General features: G+C 39.2%; 1 protein-coding gene across 6 annotated transcripts in view; it reads right to left on the bottom strand.

Moving 5' to 3' along the window:
* Nucleotides 1–18,592, bottom strand: part of wnk1a (WNK lysine deficient protein kinase 1a) — a 45,178-nt gene that overhangs the window by 6,817 nt on the left and 19,769 nt on the right. For 3 of the 6 annotated variants that reach the window (XM_036150775.1, XM_036150771.1, XM_036150782.1), the window contains 18 exons: nt 18,280–18,499; nt 17,964–18,065; nt 16,240–16,627; nt 16,005–16,156; nt 13,857–13,928; nt 13,480–13,515; nt 12,912–12,965; nt 11,758–11,856; nt 8,164–8,243; nt 7,306–7,468; nt 7,091–7,207; nt 6,142–6,255; nt 6,006–6,051; nt 4,798–4,938; nt 3,885–4,720; nt 3,719–3,793; nt 1,515–1,634; nt 1,117–1,438 (listed from right to left, as the gene is read on the bottom strand). In XM_036150775.1, coding sequence (XP_036006668.1) covers nt 1,117–1,438; nt 1,515–1,634; nt 3,719–3,793; nt 3,885–4,720; nt 4,798–4,938; nt 6,006–6,051; nt 6,142–6,255; nt 7,091–7,207; nt 7,306–7,468; nt 8,164–8,243; nt 11,758–11,856; nt 12,912–12,965; nt 13,480–13,515; nt 13,857–13,928; nt 16,005–16,156; nt 16,240–16,627; nt 17,964–18,065; nt 18,280–18,499 — 3,137 coding nt within the window. The remainder of the gene's footprint in view (nt 1–1,116; nt 1,439–1,514; nt 1,635–3,718; nt 3,794–3,884; nt 4,721–4,797; nt 4,939–6,005; nt 6,052–6,141; nt 6,256–7,090; nt 7,208–7,305; nt 7,469–8,163; nt 8,244–11,757; nt 11,857–12,911; nt 12,966–13,479; nt 13,516–13,856; nt 13,929–16,004; nt 16,157–16,239; nt 16,628–17,963; nt 18,066–18,279; nt 18,500–18,592) is intronic. The other 3 variants (XM_036150790.1, XM_036150788.1, XM_021307227.2) reach the window with 3 other exon arrangements.

Genomic DNA, 18,592 nt, shown 5'->3' with positions numbered 1-18,592 from the left:
TTATCTTATTTTAGAGATGAATTGTCCCCATTTTAAATGCAAAAATCTTATTCCATTGGCAAATGGTCTTATTTACCTGCTCAAATCAAGGAAAAATACAATAATTTCAAGAAAATTTCACTTACTTTTAGTTCCCTTTTTGCAGTGCATTTTCCAGGGCCAACGGCTTTTATTTACATTGCTGATTCGGATGCCGTGCTGCGAGAGATAGAGACACATAGTGCTTGAAAAATTGGCCGAATCTAAAGATATAGGCGACGGACCGTACCGAGACCAATGAGGTTTGATGGTCTCATGGCTGCTATAGTCCGTTTGGCATCTCTGGCTACGTTCACACTACCGGTCTTGATGCTCAGTTCTGGAGTTATTGGTTGAAATCGGGTTTTTCGGGGCGGCCGTTCAAACTACTATTAAATGCGACCGCCATCAGACTTCTGTCTGAATGGTTCAAGACTGCCAAGCGACCCGCATGCGAGGTTAACAGAAGGAGATGTCACAGAACAGCACACTGTTTATAAAAGTAATGATGAACGTAGTTGTTTCCATAAGTATTCAATCAAGATTCGTTCAAAAATACCCGAACAGAAACTGTTTTTTTAAACACTGATATTGGCCAGCATCTCTGGTTGTTATTAGAAAGCTGCTGAGTAATGGGAGCTGCCAATATTAGGACCACATCATCATAAGGTAAGAAGTTACTGCTACTCCTGTGTGTGGATGTGTAGTTGGAGCAAAGAGTGACGTAGCAGACGGATGTAATGCGACATGACCGTTCAGACTGGGAACGTAGCCTTAGCTTCAGTTCAGAGATCCGAGCTCTTTGGCTTTGATTCCATATTGGAAAACTAAAAAAAATCTCAACCCATCGTTTTTTCCCCTCCGAAGCGATTGTGTGAACGAGTGCAGCACATTTACACCACGTTTTACAAAGAAACGACCAGAAAACAAAGACAGCGTTGTGGATAGAGGCTGTGTAAGCAAACAGAAGCTGGTTTCCAGATGCCCATGTATCCCACAATGCAGTGGGGTTGTTATGACACCCTTTCAAGCCCCACTAGGCACTACTTTTGAGTGGTAAAGCATAGATTAGACAGTGGAAGAAACCTTCCCATTTACCTGTGACTGAAAATCGTCCCACTTTAGAGGCAGCACTTGCTTCAGACAAGGCATCGGTGCTCTTGGACACCTGGAAGCGTCCAACATTGGTGGTTTGACTGGCAGGAGCAGCAGAGATAGAGGAGCTGCCATCAGTTTCACTGAATTCTTTAGGCAGCAGCGATGACCGGTGGAGTGTATTTTCTGGGCTTGAAGGCGCGGATGACGACGACGACGAGGACGAAGATGAGGAGGACGTAGAGGAGGGCGTGAGGGACGAAGAAGACACGGCGGTGGACGGATCTGGAGCGTTGCCGGCTCCACTGTCAGGTGCAACAGAGACCTGCAGAACACGGAATAGATTAGGAGATTTCTGGAAGTTTAACATTAAACTTAAGACTTGCATGAATGAAACTCACTTTAAAACGTCCCAGAGTGAAATCTGCTCCCTGGGGCTGGACGTTGTCCCCTCCCTGACAGGTTTCAGGACTCGGAGCTCTCTTTAACTGGGTATCTGAATTCTCCTGGGGCTGCTGTGGCTGTTGGTTCACACAAAGAGAATAAGAAACTAAGAGAATAAAACCCACCCTGGAGTAGACACCAAACAGCAGGTTACCACAACAAATCATAACAATGAAAATAAAATAAAATAATTGTTTTATTGTTTTGATATTTCATTGGTTTGACAATAAAATGATGTGGTTTGCGTGTGTTTTTAAGGTTATGACAACCTTTTTTTTTTTTCCCCGTACAGGTTTTATACAGCGATGGGATATTAATGTTTGTGTTGTCTGGTCTAAAAACTTTTTAAATTAGCGCCGAATGTCCGCTAGCATAGCGCTGTTATCTTCCATATAAGAGTCTCCTTTGCTTTCCTCTTCCTAAGATTTAGGAATCTCTTTGGATCAATTATTGAGTAGTAGCAGTAGGTTTCAGTTTGTAAAAGGAAGCAAACCTGAGGAGATTACATTACAACATTAATAAACATGGCATCGCGAAATGCAATGTTTCTGATAACCCATAAAACTGTATTTGGAATAAGATAAAAGCACATTTTCTTCTACTCTTTTATGTCTTTACAACGTCCCCACCACATTTGAGCTTTTAGCTGTACTCAGATCTAGATCTAATGTGGGCATAAAGCGCAGTAAACGTCCTTTCAACTTACCCAATGCAGGGCAAACACTCCCCAGCAGCCCTTTTGATATCGAAACAACCATTGCACTATAATTATTTAATGCACTGAGCAGCTCTACAGGAAAATAATAATAATAATAATAATAATAATAATAATAATAATAATAATAATAATAATAATAATAATAATAGGAAGTTAAAGACTATGTAAAAAAGTGTGGTTATTACAAGGCAAATGTTTTGTGTTTACCTAACATTTAACTTCTCTGCAATAATGTTTCCCTAATTAAACTTAAAAAGTTTCCGTCTCCACGAGCCACTAGGGCTGGTCGGCCAAATCCTTTCTTTAAATGCAGATCTGGGGCCACAAAAAATCTGTACAGGGGCTGCAGATGGACCCCAGGCCACATTTTTAACACGCCTGTGATAAGCCTTCGCTTAAAGCCTACAAAAGCTGCCAATGGGACTGATCTAGGGGAAGATGTTTAGTAAAATTCTTTGGTTCCTTTTAAACTATGGTTGTACAATTAATTGCATTTGCAATATAATCACAATAAAAAAAAATGCAATTTCCAAATCGCAGAGGTCTGTAATGTTTGTCTATGTAACAATTAATGGATAAGACACGTCCTTTAGGTGTCGGTAATATATTTAAAGTGGGTTTGTCTCCACATGGAAAGGTAAGAGAGTTGCAGCAGTGAGATAATCTAGTTTTATTATTTTAGTGTTAATATAATCATACGTTTTTTTTTTTTTTTTTTAACCAGAAACCTTGAGGAATGTCACCATAGCATTAAGTAACGGTCCAACTGTTTAATACATAGACAGGTTTGTTAGGTTGCACTTTATACTTTATGTTCAATATGGATTGATGTCCAACTCGACAAACTATTTTCTTTAACAATATTCTGAAACAGTCAAATTTCTGGTTTTAAATAGTCCTTGTTTACAAACATATTTATCTACAGGCCGTTTTTGTTGCTTGTGGTTAATGCAGAAAAAAGTCAAAATTAAATCGCCATTATGGTTGAAATATATCGCAGTTTAAAAGAACGTTGATTTCTTTTAAACTGCTTTCCCAAGTCAAAGTCAGCTTTATTCGTCACATGTACCAGACATACAAAGAAATCTAAATGACGTTTTTCACCCTCCCACAGTGAAGACAAGACATTCCCTACCATTTAAGGTCAAAACCACACATCTAACATTGAAGTGAAAAAATAAAATAATAAGAAAGTGCATATATGAAATATGAAAGCCACTTTTACTTTACTTTTATTCACATTTGACTGCAACTTTACTCTGTATCATTTTAAAATATTATTCAAACCTGTGTTGAAGCAGACACTACATAGTTTTTTTTAAATTCAGAACATTTCAGACAGATTAGTCAAAAAGCGTAAGACGATTTTCATGCAAAGGACTGATAACACGAGGATCCTCTCTGGGTTATTTATTCTAGGGGTTGTAGTGTGAGACAACGCACCTGGTTTGGTCCAGGAAACGGGTGCGCGGGTTCAGAGGGAGGTGTAGCAGCTTGATCAAGATCAGTAGGTAAAGTCTAAAATAGTGAAAAGGAATATTGTCAACATGGATCACATCAATTAAGAGGAGAGTCTGGATCTATTTTGAGCGTTAAAGTATTCACAGACCTGCGCCCGGGATTTTGATTGAGGGGGCTGTGCAGGTCCCAGTGGTGTGGTTGAGCCCACAACACTTAAAGAAGAGTTAGATGAAGGAACCAGGTTGGTTCCTGGAGGTGGAGAAGAGGTGGGCGGAGATGAAGTCCCTGTGCCCGAACTGTGATCCATCGACACCGAGGTGCCAGAGAGCGGGTCTTTGAAGAGGGAACGCAGCTTCATGTCTAGGGCTTGGATGGCATCTCTGCCCACCGTCTTAGACTGGAGCTCAGCTCCCTCAGACTCCAGTGGGTGCGACGGGGCCGTGGTCTGATTGGGTAAACTAGTGAGAGGTGGGTGCTGAGAATGGATGGACGTAGGAACACCATTAAAGGGCTGACGCTCTGCAACAGGGACGGATGGACCGCCAGTGGCCATGCCGCTTGGCTGCGACCCGGGTACTGCGGGTACGGACGTTGATGGAGGAGAAACGGTAGAGGACGAAGTAGGAATGCTGGTTGATGGCGGATGCTGTGGGTGAGCCGTTTCCTGGGAAGACTGTGGTGACGGACTTGAATCGTTATTCCCAGTTTGGGACGGAACAGATGTTGGTGGAGGTGAAGCTCTTCCCGTTGAATTAGGGGGTGAAGACGCCTCAGTGGATGGGACGTGAACAGTGGCTGTGGAAGCCGGCGCTTCGGGAGGAGACTGGGTTTTGCTGGAAACATCTGCGGACGGTACTTGGACCGGCTCTTGCTCTAAGGGCGCAGGATCGAGGGTGCTGCTTCGGTCCAATCGGGCCTGTCTGACTTGACTGAAAGCGTGTTGAAGAATCCCAGATGGAGCAGACAACGAAAGACCAAAGGAAGCTACAGAAAAGAAGTTTATGTTTACCATCTCAAGTTATAGACTGGCATAAAACGGGGGGCCAAACTGAATGTCTTACCAGAGCTAGGGTCATCAAGGGATAAGTTAGCAGAAGAGGCTCCAAAGAACTGTTCCTTAAGACGAGACTCTGGGACTGGGCTCACTATGAACCTTCGTCCTGTTGAATGAACCACCTGCGTGGTTGTGCTGGGGGATATCCCTGATGAAAAATACGGTGCAATGAAATCAGTGTTTACTAGTTTTGTGCATAGCTTCACAATAACGCATTAAAGGAAGGAGCTGTAAACTCCAAACAGAGAAAGCTAAAAAGCAGAAAAGTCTAAAGGAATCAAGCACAGCGGCTCCGGTTAGAAATTGAGTAAAACTGTGGTTGATTAGGAGGTGAGGGTCCTGATTGGTTGAAAGCACTAAGCTATATAATACAATGGAGTGCTGATTTTGCCGAAAAACTGAAGTCACTGGCCGCCATCTTGCTCCTCCCTACTCTTACAGAATCCCATAGGATTTGGTTGCAACAACAAGCAGTTTTCTGGCTGTGTGAAAACGTTTCATAGGTAATTCTACAGTCAGTGGATGTACTAACACTATCAACTACTAGGAAATTAGGTGCTGAAATATTTTACATGTTATTCATATTATATATATATATATATATATATATATATATATATATATATATATATATATATATATATATATATATATATATATATATATATACATACAATATGTGTATATGTATATATATATGTATACACATATGTAAATATATGTTTTTGTATATTGTTATTTATATATTTATAAATGTTAAACATATATATTTAAATGAATAAAATGCAAAATATTTCAGCACATGACTTTCTCAGTACTTGATATTTTTAGAACATAACATAAAACTATATGGTATTTGACATTTTAAAACTCTTAAGCCCCCCCTGAACATGAGAAAATCCTCGTTATTCGATGCTGTAGCGCACATATTCCCTAGTTACTGGAGGGAAATAGGGAGTACCAATATGGCGGCTGGTGGCTTCAAAGCGACTCATTCAAACAGACGGTGATTAGCACTCCAGTGTATTATATAGCTCAGTGGTTGAAAGCAGGATCACAGCCCACATTATGCTATATAATATTTATCCTTTTTAATCTTCCTTTTCAAGATGAAAACGGCAAATAAAAGGAAGTTTATGTAAGGGAAATACTTTTAGTGCTAAAGGATAAAACTGCAAACTGAACTATTCACAGAGACTGATTTCATCTGTTTACCTGGTACCATGGGAACGCTCAGCTCAGGCTTTTGTTGATTACTCATCTGCAACGAGACAGGAACGTATTCAGACCACCCGCAGGTTCAGCAAGCAGGGGTAAAGTCCCTTAAATGACATAGGTGTTAAAGACGTACCTGTGGGAAGCCATCTTTAATTCGCTCTCCTTTCTCGTCAGCCATTTCTATGACCTCCCGGACCTGCTCGATGAACGACTCGCGCTCACTCTCCAAAATGAACTCACTCTCAATCTGAACGAAAGGGAAAACATCTTTAGACAGAGTGAGATCACCTTCTTATTTTAAAATGGTTCCTGAAATGGTCAATGCAGAACATACAAAAAATAAATAAATAAATAAACAAAAACTTGCCCTGAACGAACAAGTGTGACGGACATTGTGGTGGATGATCCTTCCACCACCACATCGTGTTTGTATTCTTTTCTTTCTTTATATTATATTACAGTTTGTTTAAGTTATTTCATTTAGACAGGTATTTTCTAATGGGTGCACACTTTGGTTAATGACTGCTTGAATGGTTTATTTACACTTGTTTTTTTTTTTGAGGTGTTGCTAATACAAACCATCTGGAGGAGGAAACCTGGAGCATACCATTTGTTTTTTGAAAGACTGACAGGGGACACTTCTTTCAAGTTGTTTTTAATTAGTTAATTGTGTCACTTAAATATTCACCTATTATTGTTTCTACTATATAAGAGTTAGTTTTGCTTTATTTGTTTTATAGAATGCTTTAGTTAATTTTGTATTTATTTGTTCTTTTGTAATGTCGTGCCTCCCTCATGTGGTAGACTTGGGTTACTCCATCCCTATTTAAGCAGCCTTAAATAGGGATGTGTTGAGTTAGAGTTCAGTTGACCTCAGCTAAATAAGGTCCAAATTTGTTATTTATCCTTTGATTTATTCTTACATTAAATCTTTGTTTTGTGTATTTAATGCTTTTTTGGAAGAATTAAATTGAATTCTTTTCTACTTTGAACATTTTTTGTCCTTGTAGAGTCTGGTCCCTCACAGACATGAATGGCAAATGGTTTCATGTAGATCAGATTTATTTGTGGATCAACTTTACCATTATTTGTGCAATCTCCTCTGGGTTATCCCCATCAAGATCAAATCTGAAGGTCACCATCTTCCTGTTGTGCGTTTCCAGTTGGCACTCTGCGACTCGGTCTCCCATATTAGAAATCTGCAGCAGATTTTAGGTAAAAAAAAAAAAAACACAAGTTTGGTGACAAAGAACCGAGGGAGCAGAGAGAATTGAAAAATACCAGGATAACTTCTTACACTGAGAACATTTAGCTTGGCCTTCCCAGTCTTCTCATGGCGAGAGCGGCTACGGACAGACCGCCGCTGGTGTCGCTTCATCGACCGCCCCTCGTGGCGACCCCCAGACGTAGAACCCCCGTCATTACCGTCGCTCAGACCCGACGCCGCATCTGACAGGCAGCTAGAAGAGACGAGTACAGGCAAGAGTTCCTGACTGATGTACTGGGATGGTCGCTATGGCCTTAAAATCCGATCGTGATATTATTACTTTATTATTATTATACTGGTGGTCAGGGCTGGGCAATATATTGGGACATTTAAAATATCGAGATTTAAAAAAAAAAAAAAAAAAAAAAAAAAAAAGAGATAAGATGAGACTATATTGTTTATATCCAGATAGTCTATGTTGCGTCATAATGATACTTTTATTTTTATTTTTCAGCCGTTTCTCATCTACAGCCGTTTGTGAGACGTTTGGGATAAAGTTTTAACCAGAGATGCCTTTTTCAAATGAATTTATGAAAAAAAAAAACATATCAAGATAAATATTGTATATCGGCATTCAGCTAAAGACCATCAAGCCATTATCTTTGGGCCATATCGGCCAAACCTACTGGTGATGAGTGATAATAAAAAGTTATATAAACAAAGTTATATAAATTTATCAGTTAGAGCCCAAAAAAAAAAAAGAAAGAAAAAAAAAAAAACCTTGTGAAATACCATCGTCAAATAGGCTGTCATTAACAATGTCACATTAATACCGCCACCGCGCAGCTAAAAAGTACAGCATTTGCATTTAACTCTACTTTGAGCATTTGTTGATGCTCTTATGGAGCCAGTGGAAAAACTGCAAACATAACTCAACAGAAATCCTACCTTTCCCCAGATGGTGGGACTAAAGCAGTAGAACCCCCAGGCTGCTCTGCTAGTGTTGAGAGAGGAACAGTCACAGGACCCTAAAACACACATGAAAAATGCATCAAGGACTAAATCTTAATAGATCCAACTATAGCAAAACGCCCATCAAGTGCACAACCACTTTGAAATAATATGGGTAATTACAGAGAACGGCCCAGTGAGTCATCATTGGCATTCAGCAATTAGAATGGACCTTCAGAAAGAGAGAAACCTTACCGATGAACCTTTCACATGTCTGTTTTGATTTTGCTCTTGATTAATTACATACATTAATCAATATTTTATTGTTTTGATATTTCATTGGTTTGACAAATGATGTTTTATTTAGTGGCTAATTTCCATTCTTCATTCTTTGAAAGCAAGATTTACATCAAATCTGCTTTTATTTCCCAGTTTCCTCTTGGTTTCTTGTTCGCCTTATTTGTTGGTTTATTGTAAAACACTTATTTTCATCTTTGAAGATACTATAGAAATAAAATTGTACTTAGTAAATATTCATATTTTTAATTATTTTTTTTACAATTTAAAATTTGATCATAATACAAATGTAATTTTAAGTCTGGTTTTTATTATTAAACTATATTTTTTGGAGCTTCATAATTTTAAGGTTTTTCCAAGGCTCCCTGATGTCTCCTCAGTAGAAATATGATTACGATACCCTCAGTTCTACAGGTTCCATAAGGTTTATGATCCATTTGTTTTGTTCACCTAGTTTAGCAGTTTGCGGTGTTACTACAGATTGTTGTCTGCATAGCTATCAATTATTTTTTTCTTCCTTTTATAAAAGGAACAGTGTGTAACTAATTTGGCTTTAAATTAGCAAAAATCAAGTATAGCTTTTATATAAATACATATTTCAGCAAAGTCTAATAACCTCACATGAAAAATTAAAGCGTTCTCATAGTAATTTATAAATACATAGATGCTGGTGCACCCACTGGGAGGCGTCGTGTTGCGTTGCTATTTCTAAATTTTAGTAGCTGAAAAGGGACAAATTTGTCAGCCTTACGCGTTTTCACTATCTGTCTTCCATATGAAGACATGCTGTCTGTGGAGGAGGAGAATAAAACAAGCAAAGAAGACCGTAGATCATTCTATTTGCCGTTTTCTGTTGAAATGGAGGACCATCCATACTCTTTGCCCAGCGAGAAGGAAGAGAAAATAACCAATAAAAGAAAAAGTAAATCCGGTAAAACCGGGGGGTGAAAAAAGTCTATATTGGCGTAGCTATTATTACCAGGTGGAGTGGAGATAGTTCTGAGGGAGCGTGGAGTCAGAACTGATCCAGAGGTTGCAGGCTTTCTGCTGGACAGGTAAGTTAATTTAATATAACAGTGAAGTTTAGTTTTGCCGTTATGTTGGAAACAGGGCAGGGTAGACCAGCAACTACTCTGTCCTCCCGGCAGAAAGAGGTTGTTTTGTTTTGTTCGCCTCTCTCCCACAGGAAGAGTATGCATGGTACGCGGAGGGATATCGGCCGGCCTGTTCACTGCCTGTAAGTGCAGCAGCAAGGCCTGTCGGGTCTCTTTACTGGTGTTTATAGTCGCTTATTTTAGACCCCATATAAGCAATTGCACATTCAGAAACAAGGGCAAAAAAATTTATAAAAAAAATAATATAAATCGCTACTCACGGAATTTACAAGCGACTTTAGAAAAAAACAAGCGGTGTTTGTAATTCATTTAGCGAACCACTAGATGGTGCGACAGAATGAAAATCTTGCACACAGCTTTAAATATATTTTGAATTCAACATTAAAAAAAACAAAAACTGATATAAAGACAGATAATGGGGGAACAGGCAACACTTGTAAACCACTTTGTGTCATATTTGGCTATATTAAATGCGTCCCATAAAAATAATCTAATTGTTCTGATCTATTTATAACAAATTATTTGCACCATAGTTTGCCATGTTCAGTTATGTCAACTGTTTTCAGAGGGAGGTAACCATTTTTATACAAGTCATCCACCAGATGGAGCTGTGAAATAGACTGAAGGATGACTGGGTACAGGAAGAGACTCCAGTTCCGCTGTGAAACAGATGTTTCATTTCCTTCTGAATCAGGTCTTTGTCTCTGCTGAGCTGACAGGGAGTTTATTTATGTCTATATGTTACTTTTATTCTAGTCCACATTTTTAGTTTTTACATTAGCTGTAAACACTGATTTTGTTTCCTCCAACAATATTTTAACGATAACACTGATGCAGATTCCATCTATGTATTATTTTCAAGTACAACTTCAAGCTGGAGCCTTATAGGTAAAAGTTAACAGTAATCTAAGTAAGTATTTGCAGATTTTGCACAATGTTTCAGTACATGTTGGTTTAGATTTTTTGGGCCCAGTCATGGGATAAAACAAAGACTGAACTACAAGCACAAAACAATAGAGTCTGGTAAAAACTCAGAACGGACAGTATGAACTTATTTTAATGCACAGCTCCCAGGAAGGTGAGCTTACATAGCTGCAATGTCAGTGGTGTCACATGGGACCCTGAGTGACATCACTGAGTTTCGAACCAGTGACCTTTGCGGCCTCTCCAAGATGCAAACATTTTGCTTTGTTTATGTTGCTTCATTCTTTGACTTCTAAAAGCCTTAAATTGGGGGTCTGTATCCATTTTAAGCCACCATCTTTGTAGTGCCTCATATCCTGTGATGGCTAGTTAACACAACATTAAGAATCAATTATCCCAATGGGTATTGATCTCAAATTCAGCTAATTATTTTTAAAGCGTCATTTTATTTTCCCCTCTGCTTTGAACAATGAACTGGTCGTTTGAAGTTGAACACGTAGCAACTGTTGATCTTAATTAGTTTTAAAGCTAATAGCTAATTTGACCTTAATCCCAGTTCCTCGAAACAAACCCTGGTTCTTAAACACTCTCATTGAACTGTGATATCACTGGATCGTTTTATTGGTTTAAGTTTTATTCTTATCTGTTAATTTGTATTGTAGTTTCCCTTCATAATTTTAATTTTTGACCTAATAGCTCACTTGAATTTTACTAGTCTTGCTACAGAAATTCTTGACAGAAATAATTCAAATTGAAGTGTTCTGGGAATAAGTTCTTGGAGAGAAGCGGTTTGTGTTTATTCTGTAAATGTGTGCAGCGCATGCTTTTTGAGAATGCCATCTATTGTTCATTAATACCACACCTCAACATGCACGTATTCATGAAGCAATAACTGACAGAGGCTGTCATGCTATTGTTTCCTGATAATCCGGTGGTGCCCTGACTTGCTAATTTGGTTTTAAATGACTAACCTTGGTAATAATTGTGCTTATTACTACGTATTTACAGCCAAACTAACCTATTGTTGCATTACAAGATGTGGCTAAAAAACTAAATGTGCCCCGTGTAAGAACACATTTAATAAACTAGTAAAATAATCTATTTAAATAAATGTATAATATACCTCCTGGCACAGGTATTTTTGTCTCAAAAATGACTACATTTCTGGAGCAATGCCAAGCAAGATTAAAGGAATTGCTTGACAGCGAACAAATTCTACCACCCACACAAGTCTGTTTAGTGCTCTGTAAAGTACCTGCAAAACAGAGAGGCACGAGGCCTGATATAGGAAGTACAGGTGCTCTGCGTTGATTGGTGGAGACATGATAGGAGGACTTGGATCACTCCCCCAAGGCTAAGAGTCATGCAAGAATAAGCAGCATGCAGAAGAAAAGGGTAGAAGAAAAGCCATGGCACAAACATCATAAAAGGAGTTGTGTGTTCATGGAAAACAGAAGAAAATTTAAATAATTCAAACATAAGAAGACAGAAAAACATTCATGCAGTCATGCTCAAGCAAACCGGCAGGGGTATTAAGGAAAATCTATATGGATCAGCCATACTACGAGTACGGAGCCCGGGAAAGCTCACTTTAAGTGATATTTTTTTTCAGGTCGTGATAATTTGTGAGCCCGTTTCCTTTAATAGAGCCCTCGAATAAATAAAACGTGAGCACGTTTTCTTTTAATTGAGTGCTCAAATAAACAAAACTTATTCGAGCACACGTTTAAATTATTCGTGGGTGCGTTTTGGTACATCGAAATCTCGAATATACTATAACGTGCTCATGTTTACATGTGTCAAGACAATATTGAGTGCACGTTTTACATATTGTGGCCACATTTAAGTAGATCATGCACACAATGTTCTATAACCATGTTCACTAAATTGTGCTCTCATTTTAGTAAATTGTGTGCTCGTTTGAGTAAATAGTGAACTCGTTTAATAAATTGTGCCCTTGTTTTACTATGCTTAAAATTAGAGCTCAATTGAGTAAAATGAGCTCACACTATAGTAAAACGAGAGCACAATATAGTAAATTGTGCACACGATTTAGTAAAAAGAGCGTACGATTTAGTAAAACGAGAGCACAATTTAGTAAAACGAGCGCACAATGTAGTAAAACGAGCACACATTCTCTCAACATGCAAAACATTTTGCGATGACCCCTCTAGGGCTCCGTATACGAGAACTTGCCAACTACATTAGAAGTTTTTTAATTCTCTAAATACAAAAGTGAACTTGCAAAATAGAATGGGGTAAAAAAATGTATAATAATAACTTTTCTTTTTTAAGTTCAAAATAAAATACGAATTTCCGTAGGCAACGATCAAAATATGGCTGACTAATATAGATAAAGGTGTTGAAAATGTGTTAAAGCAAGATTTAAAAAGCTTGTGCGCGTTTCACCTGTGGCTGCTGAGCTCCACTCTGAGCTTGGGGCAAAGCGCTGCTACTCTCCAGCTGTTAATGGATGCAAAGGTGACAGAAGATTGGGTGATCAGGACTTCTTGAGAAAGAATGTATGTCTACACATAAAATAACATATACACAGAGGACCAGAAACAAAAAGGACAGCTGGCCAGGAGAGGAGTTATAACACAAACGGCAGGAATGCAGCAATACAAGTATTTAGGCCAGGCAGCTCATGAAGCTACGGTACATCTGTCACAGATTGCGCTCTTTTAAAGTCACATGCACTTACCTGTTGGAGAACATTGCTACATAAGTCATCTATCAGCATTACCGTCAGGGTGTTGCTGAGCCAAAAACAAAGCCTCTTATGTGGAGTTTTTTTTTTCTATTTTATTTATTTTTTTCCCTTTAAAAGGATTAAACGGCCACAACGACTAAGTAGACAGCTACAGGAGTCTATAGATTAGTACAGACATGTTGTTTTAGTTTCCCTGAACGTGTTACTCTTTAGACCGAGGACGTATTAAAAGACTGTAGCAGGACAAAGGTACATTTTATCTACCTGAGGGGGGTTCGATGGTTGGTAGTAAACTCCGTACTATAAAAAAACAAAACATAACAGGGTAAGAGTAGTAGACTAAAGACAGAAGTCAGGTTAATTGAAGGGGAGAGAAACCAGACAGGGAAGTTATGATCCTGCTGGTGACACCAATAGCTGAGGACTTTGGAAATTGACCACTACTTTTTAAAAAGAAATGGAGCTTCTACTTTAAATGGTTGAGCTTCGGGCATTCAGGGTGTGTCCAGAACATTTCTAAAAGCCATTATCTTACATACAACAGTTTGACCCAGGAGTAAATTTGTAAAAGAAAAAAAGAAAACGGTTTCAGATTTCACAATTACTCTTCAAAGACAACGATGTGGAATACAATATCATACCTGTGGAGGCGTCACTGAGGCTGACTGGTTGGTGGATGCACTAGGAACCACTTCAGACTGACCGACCTGCACCTGGGGAGAGAACCATGTGAGAACTACATGAACAGCTTATTCATTTAATAAAAAAAAGAGCATTGGTACGCTGTAGATGTGATTTTTAAATAAAGTTCTACCAAGTTTAATTATTTTATGAGTAGAACATGAAGTTCTCAACAACTCCAGTAAAAGTTGATCAGAGATTAATTTCTCGGAGCATTCTCTGGGGATCAAACATGAGTTGGTGCTGATATATCACTCCTTTAGCTTTAAGATACGCATCACTTGGCAGAAATGTAACTGAACATTCCTAGAAAAAAAAAGAAGCAAATTTTCAAGCATTTTCGTTTAAATTACTACAGAAATTAACATGATTGAATTTTTTTCCTTAGCTCCACTTCAACTGCTTTTCAAATTCGAGGTCAACAGTAAAACATGACTCCTTTGTTTTTAATGAGCGACAGAGTTTACATTAGTAAATAAGGGGGAGAAGTTAGAGAAGTGACTGTTTTGACTTTTGTTTTACCCAGCATGGCCCATAAACATGACTGATACAACATGGGAGAAATTGGAAAACAGTTTGAGAGCACATGAATAACTGAAGCATAAACCAAAAACCAGGATATACACACGCATCGGCATTTATTAGAAATTAGGTAATGTGTGTGCAAGAATCACAATCCTTTGTGTGGAGTCACTGCTGAGCCATATTTGAATTTCCACAGCCAAAAAAAGGCTGCTAGCTCCTCCCTAAATGGACACTCATCTCTCATTTCTCTAACAGGGCGCTTTCTTCCTTAATAAGGTTTGATCCTGTCTGTTCTGTCTCTCTTCGAGGTCGGTCGCATTTTTTCTCTCCGCTCCAGCTCTTCACCCGCCCTCCCCCCTCTCCTGCTTCTGCTGCTATGTCTTGTCTTTCTGAGCACTTTCTTCATATCACCCGAACTCTGAAAACCATGGATCTGGTAAGCTGGACTCTCAATGCTATTGATAACATTTTTTAGACGGGTAGGCAGCATAAGGGGGACCTGTCCTGTCCCGTTTTGACTCTTTACGTTGGATACACCCTTTATTCTTGGATGGAAAATGGTGTCTCTTTCGACTTTGTCAGTCCTGGACGTGGAGACGTATACATGTTTGGATTCATGATACTTGGATTTCTATTTATTGGATTTGGTGGATTTTTGATGTATCAGCAAATACAACGGATGTCGGTAGCCATTTGGCCTTGATCAGTCTACCAACTGCATATGACGCGATCACTAAGGCGGTGAATGAACAGACCCGGATGTTCTAGGAGCAGAGCCGAAAAACTGGATGTGCTGGTACACAGACTGGCTTTAGTGGTTGAACTCAAGGGGAGATGGGATAAAATCTTGAAATGAAACACGGAAAAGCCCAACAATTTGGAATATTGGATTTCTCCATTTAGAGCCAGCAATGACTTAAAGCTGACGGGAAAGTTAGTGCAGCTTGTCCTCATAACAAATAAAGTATTTGGATTATGCCTTCCCTATCAATAACACTCCCTGGTTGTTATGGCGAGAGAGCTCAGAACTACCTCCACCGCTCCCTCCTCCCCCGCTGACATCTGCAGATGCTTTCTGAACTGTTGGCCGGTTGATAGCATAAAAAAATGGCCTCTGGAGAGTGTTCATGGAAATATAAACACTTTCACCCAAACAGGCTTATATGTGTCTCGTCAAATTTGTGCTTCTCCTGCCAGAGGTTTGTGATATCTCAAACGGTATCCCGTTATTAGGATAAAGTGTTAAATATGTGTTTTTCCATCTCCCTTCCTATTGTGGCCCCTATCTTTTTACAGAGTCAATGGCAGCGCCCTGTGGGCATCGTGTAAGGCAGTGTCCTTGGCAGCACGGCCTCAGTAAATAGTCTCCCCCTGAAATGTTTGTAATGTATGTTATGTTATGGTGGATGTACTGAAACAGTAATTTCCCTCTGGGATTATTAAAGTATATCTGATCTGATCCTGATTCATTAAACAAGTCAAACATTTGTCTACAGATCCCAGACACAGAAAGAGAAGAACCGCCTCCGACTCTTCTAATGACTAAGAAAGGGTTTCAGTAAGAGCATCTTGTATTTTCTCACCGTTGACAACTGCTGCACTGATTCATTTTGCATCTGTGAACATGATGCCTGCTGCTGAAGATGCTGATTAGAACTGTAGGACACATTAGGCTGAGGAGGCAGGGCCTCAGGAATAGTGGAGGACCCAGTCATTCTGTCCCCCATGTCTCGAGCTGCAACAAGAGACAAGAAGGTGAACTGACATGTAATCGCCAACCTTTAGGAATCTAATCATTGTTTTCATGGCTGAGTATACCTCCCCCAGTCTGCTGTAGATGTTGGTCAGACTCCGATTCTTCAGACTCTGGCTGAATGCCACCCACACTCTGTCCCTGAATGGGAACTTGGACTTGCCCACTTGACTGGGGAACATATATTGGCTGGGGGACCCCCTGGGACATCCCAGTGAGATTAGTGGACTGAGCAGCACTGTAGTTTGAGCTCTGAATGCTCTGCTGAGAGGCTGGTTGGCTGTTCATCTGTGTGCTGTGCTGGCTAGACTGAGGTGCAACATGGGATGCGGGCTGTGGTGCTGGCTGTGACTGAGACATCTCCAAACCAGACTGCTGGACTACTTGTTGTTGCGGCAGTGGATGGCTCTGCACTTCCTCTTCAAGACGTTTCTTCTCCTGATCTTCTCTGACCTAAAAAAAATAAATAAAAATCAGCAAATAATAAATTAACATTCCTTCAACCGAATGGAAATAAAAACAAATTGCATATTTGCAGTATTTTGCAAAGACGTTTTTTTTTTTTTTTTTTTTTAAACGCTGCAGCCTAAATTTCACTGTGTTTTATTTTATGTGACATACAGATGATAGCTTCTAACTTAATTTTACGAAAAATGATTTTAGAAAGACCAAGTTTTACCCATTCTTCCATCACAACATACCTCAAGTCAACAACTCAGTCAGATTAAATAGAAATTATCTGCAATGTAAATTTTTAATTTTGATTTCTTGATTTTAACCTTCCCATGCTAACAAATTCATATGCTTTGATCTAATCCATTTATCAATGTTATGGCTGTAGGTTTTAGGATGTTTTGCTGACGAAAAGTGAACCTCTCGTCCAATCCCATTTTTTGCAGACTTTAACAGGCTTTGTTCAAGAACTGCTCTGTAAGAGGCTCCATGCATGTTACTACCAACCTGCTCAATTGTCCCAGCTAAAGAAAAGCACCCCTTAGCATGATACTGCCACCATGTTTCACGGTAGGGATACCGTGCTCAGAGTGATGCGAAAAGCTAGTCTACTGAGATGTTTAGTCAACCTTATAGCAATTTCATCCACATGCTCACTGTGGCCCACATGGCCTGTGGGAAGCTGCAAACAGAACGTTTTGTGGCTTCTGTCTTTCCGTTCTTTAATATAAAGGTCATATTTATTTACAGTCAGCAGATTCTGCTTTCTTTTATTGATGCTTTCCTAGCCCACCCAGTCACTTTAGATGCCATGTCTTTGTAGGTCTGCGGTTGTGCAGTTATACTCTTTCAGTTTTCAGATGATGGACTGAACGGTGTTCAGCGAGTTGTTCCTACTTTGGAATACGGTTTCATTACCAAACCTTGATTTAAACTTCTCCACAACTATATCTGTGTCTGATCAGCTTTTTGGTCTTCACCATGATGCTGTTTGATCACTCAGTTAACTGACCAGGTTATATCTGCAGGCAACTGGTGGGACTGGATTTAGTTTGGAGGCTTTACGGTAAAGTGTCTGAATACAAACACACAGCACTTTTCATATGATGTGCAAAAAAATTAAAACCCAGTCTCCTATTCCTCACACTTTACAATATGTGCTGGTTTGTGTTGGTCTATTACATAAAATCTCAAAATACACCAAAGTTAATAGTTATAACATGACAAAATGTGGTAATGTTAAAAGAGTGCTTTTCAAAGGCAGTATATCTAAATAATGAGACTCAAGAATGTGCTTAAATGTAGATTAGAAATACCACAACAAGCATGGACACACCTGCTGCCTCTGCGCCCTCTTCCGAGAGATTAGAGACACCCTGTCCTTTATGGCCTTTGCAATGGTCTTGTGGTCTCCTTCACAAACATAACCAGATTCAACCTGCAGCAGGAAGATTAAGGCAACCAAGTCAGTGGAAAAAAACAAAAAAAAAAAAACAAAACAAAAAATCGAGTCAGAGACCAAAACACATTCTCAAGCAGCAGCCTTTACTTTACACACAGAGCCTTACTAACACAATGGAAACCAGTGAGAACTTTGAATAGGCAATGTGTGAAAAAGGGCTGCTCAGGGCATTAAATTAAGGTAAATTTACCATTTCCTGCGCCACATCTTCAGAGACATCTTTGTTGAGGTCAAAAGAAAACTCAATAGCTTCATTGTCTTTGTACTTCCCCTTCAGTTTCTTTATATCCTCAATTCTCAACCAGAGCTTAATTGCCTCCATCTCCCCATCATCCTCTTCAGCCAACTCCACCCGCACGCCTGTATCCTCTTGGAAGAACGCATGGTTGAGGAGATCTTTGATAGAGTACCTAAGTGGGGAAAAAACATGGAGTAATAAAAAAAAAAAAAAAAAGGTTAAAAACAAACAAAAAGCAAGAAAATCTAGCATAAATGAGGGTTGT

The sequence above is a fragment of the Fundulus heteroclitus genome, chromosome 2, assembly GCF_011125445.2.
Source record: "Fundulus heteroclitus isolate FHET01 chromosome 2, MU-UCD_Fhet_4.1, whole genome shotgun sequence".
Lineage (NCBI taxonomy): Eukaryota > Metazoa > Chordata > Actinopteri > Cyprinodontiformes > Fundulidae > Fundulus > Fundulus heteroclitus.
This window is presented reverse-complemented; position numbering and strand designations above follow the sequence as displayed.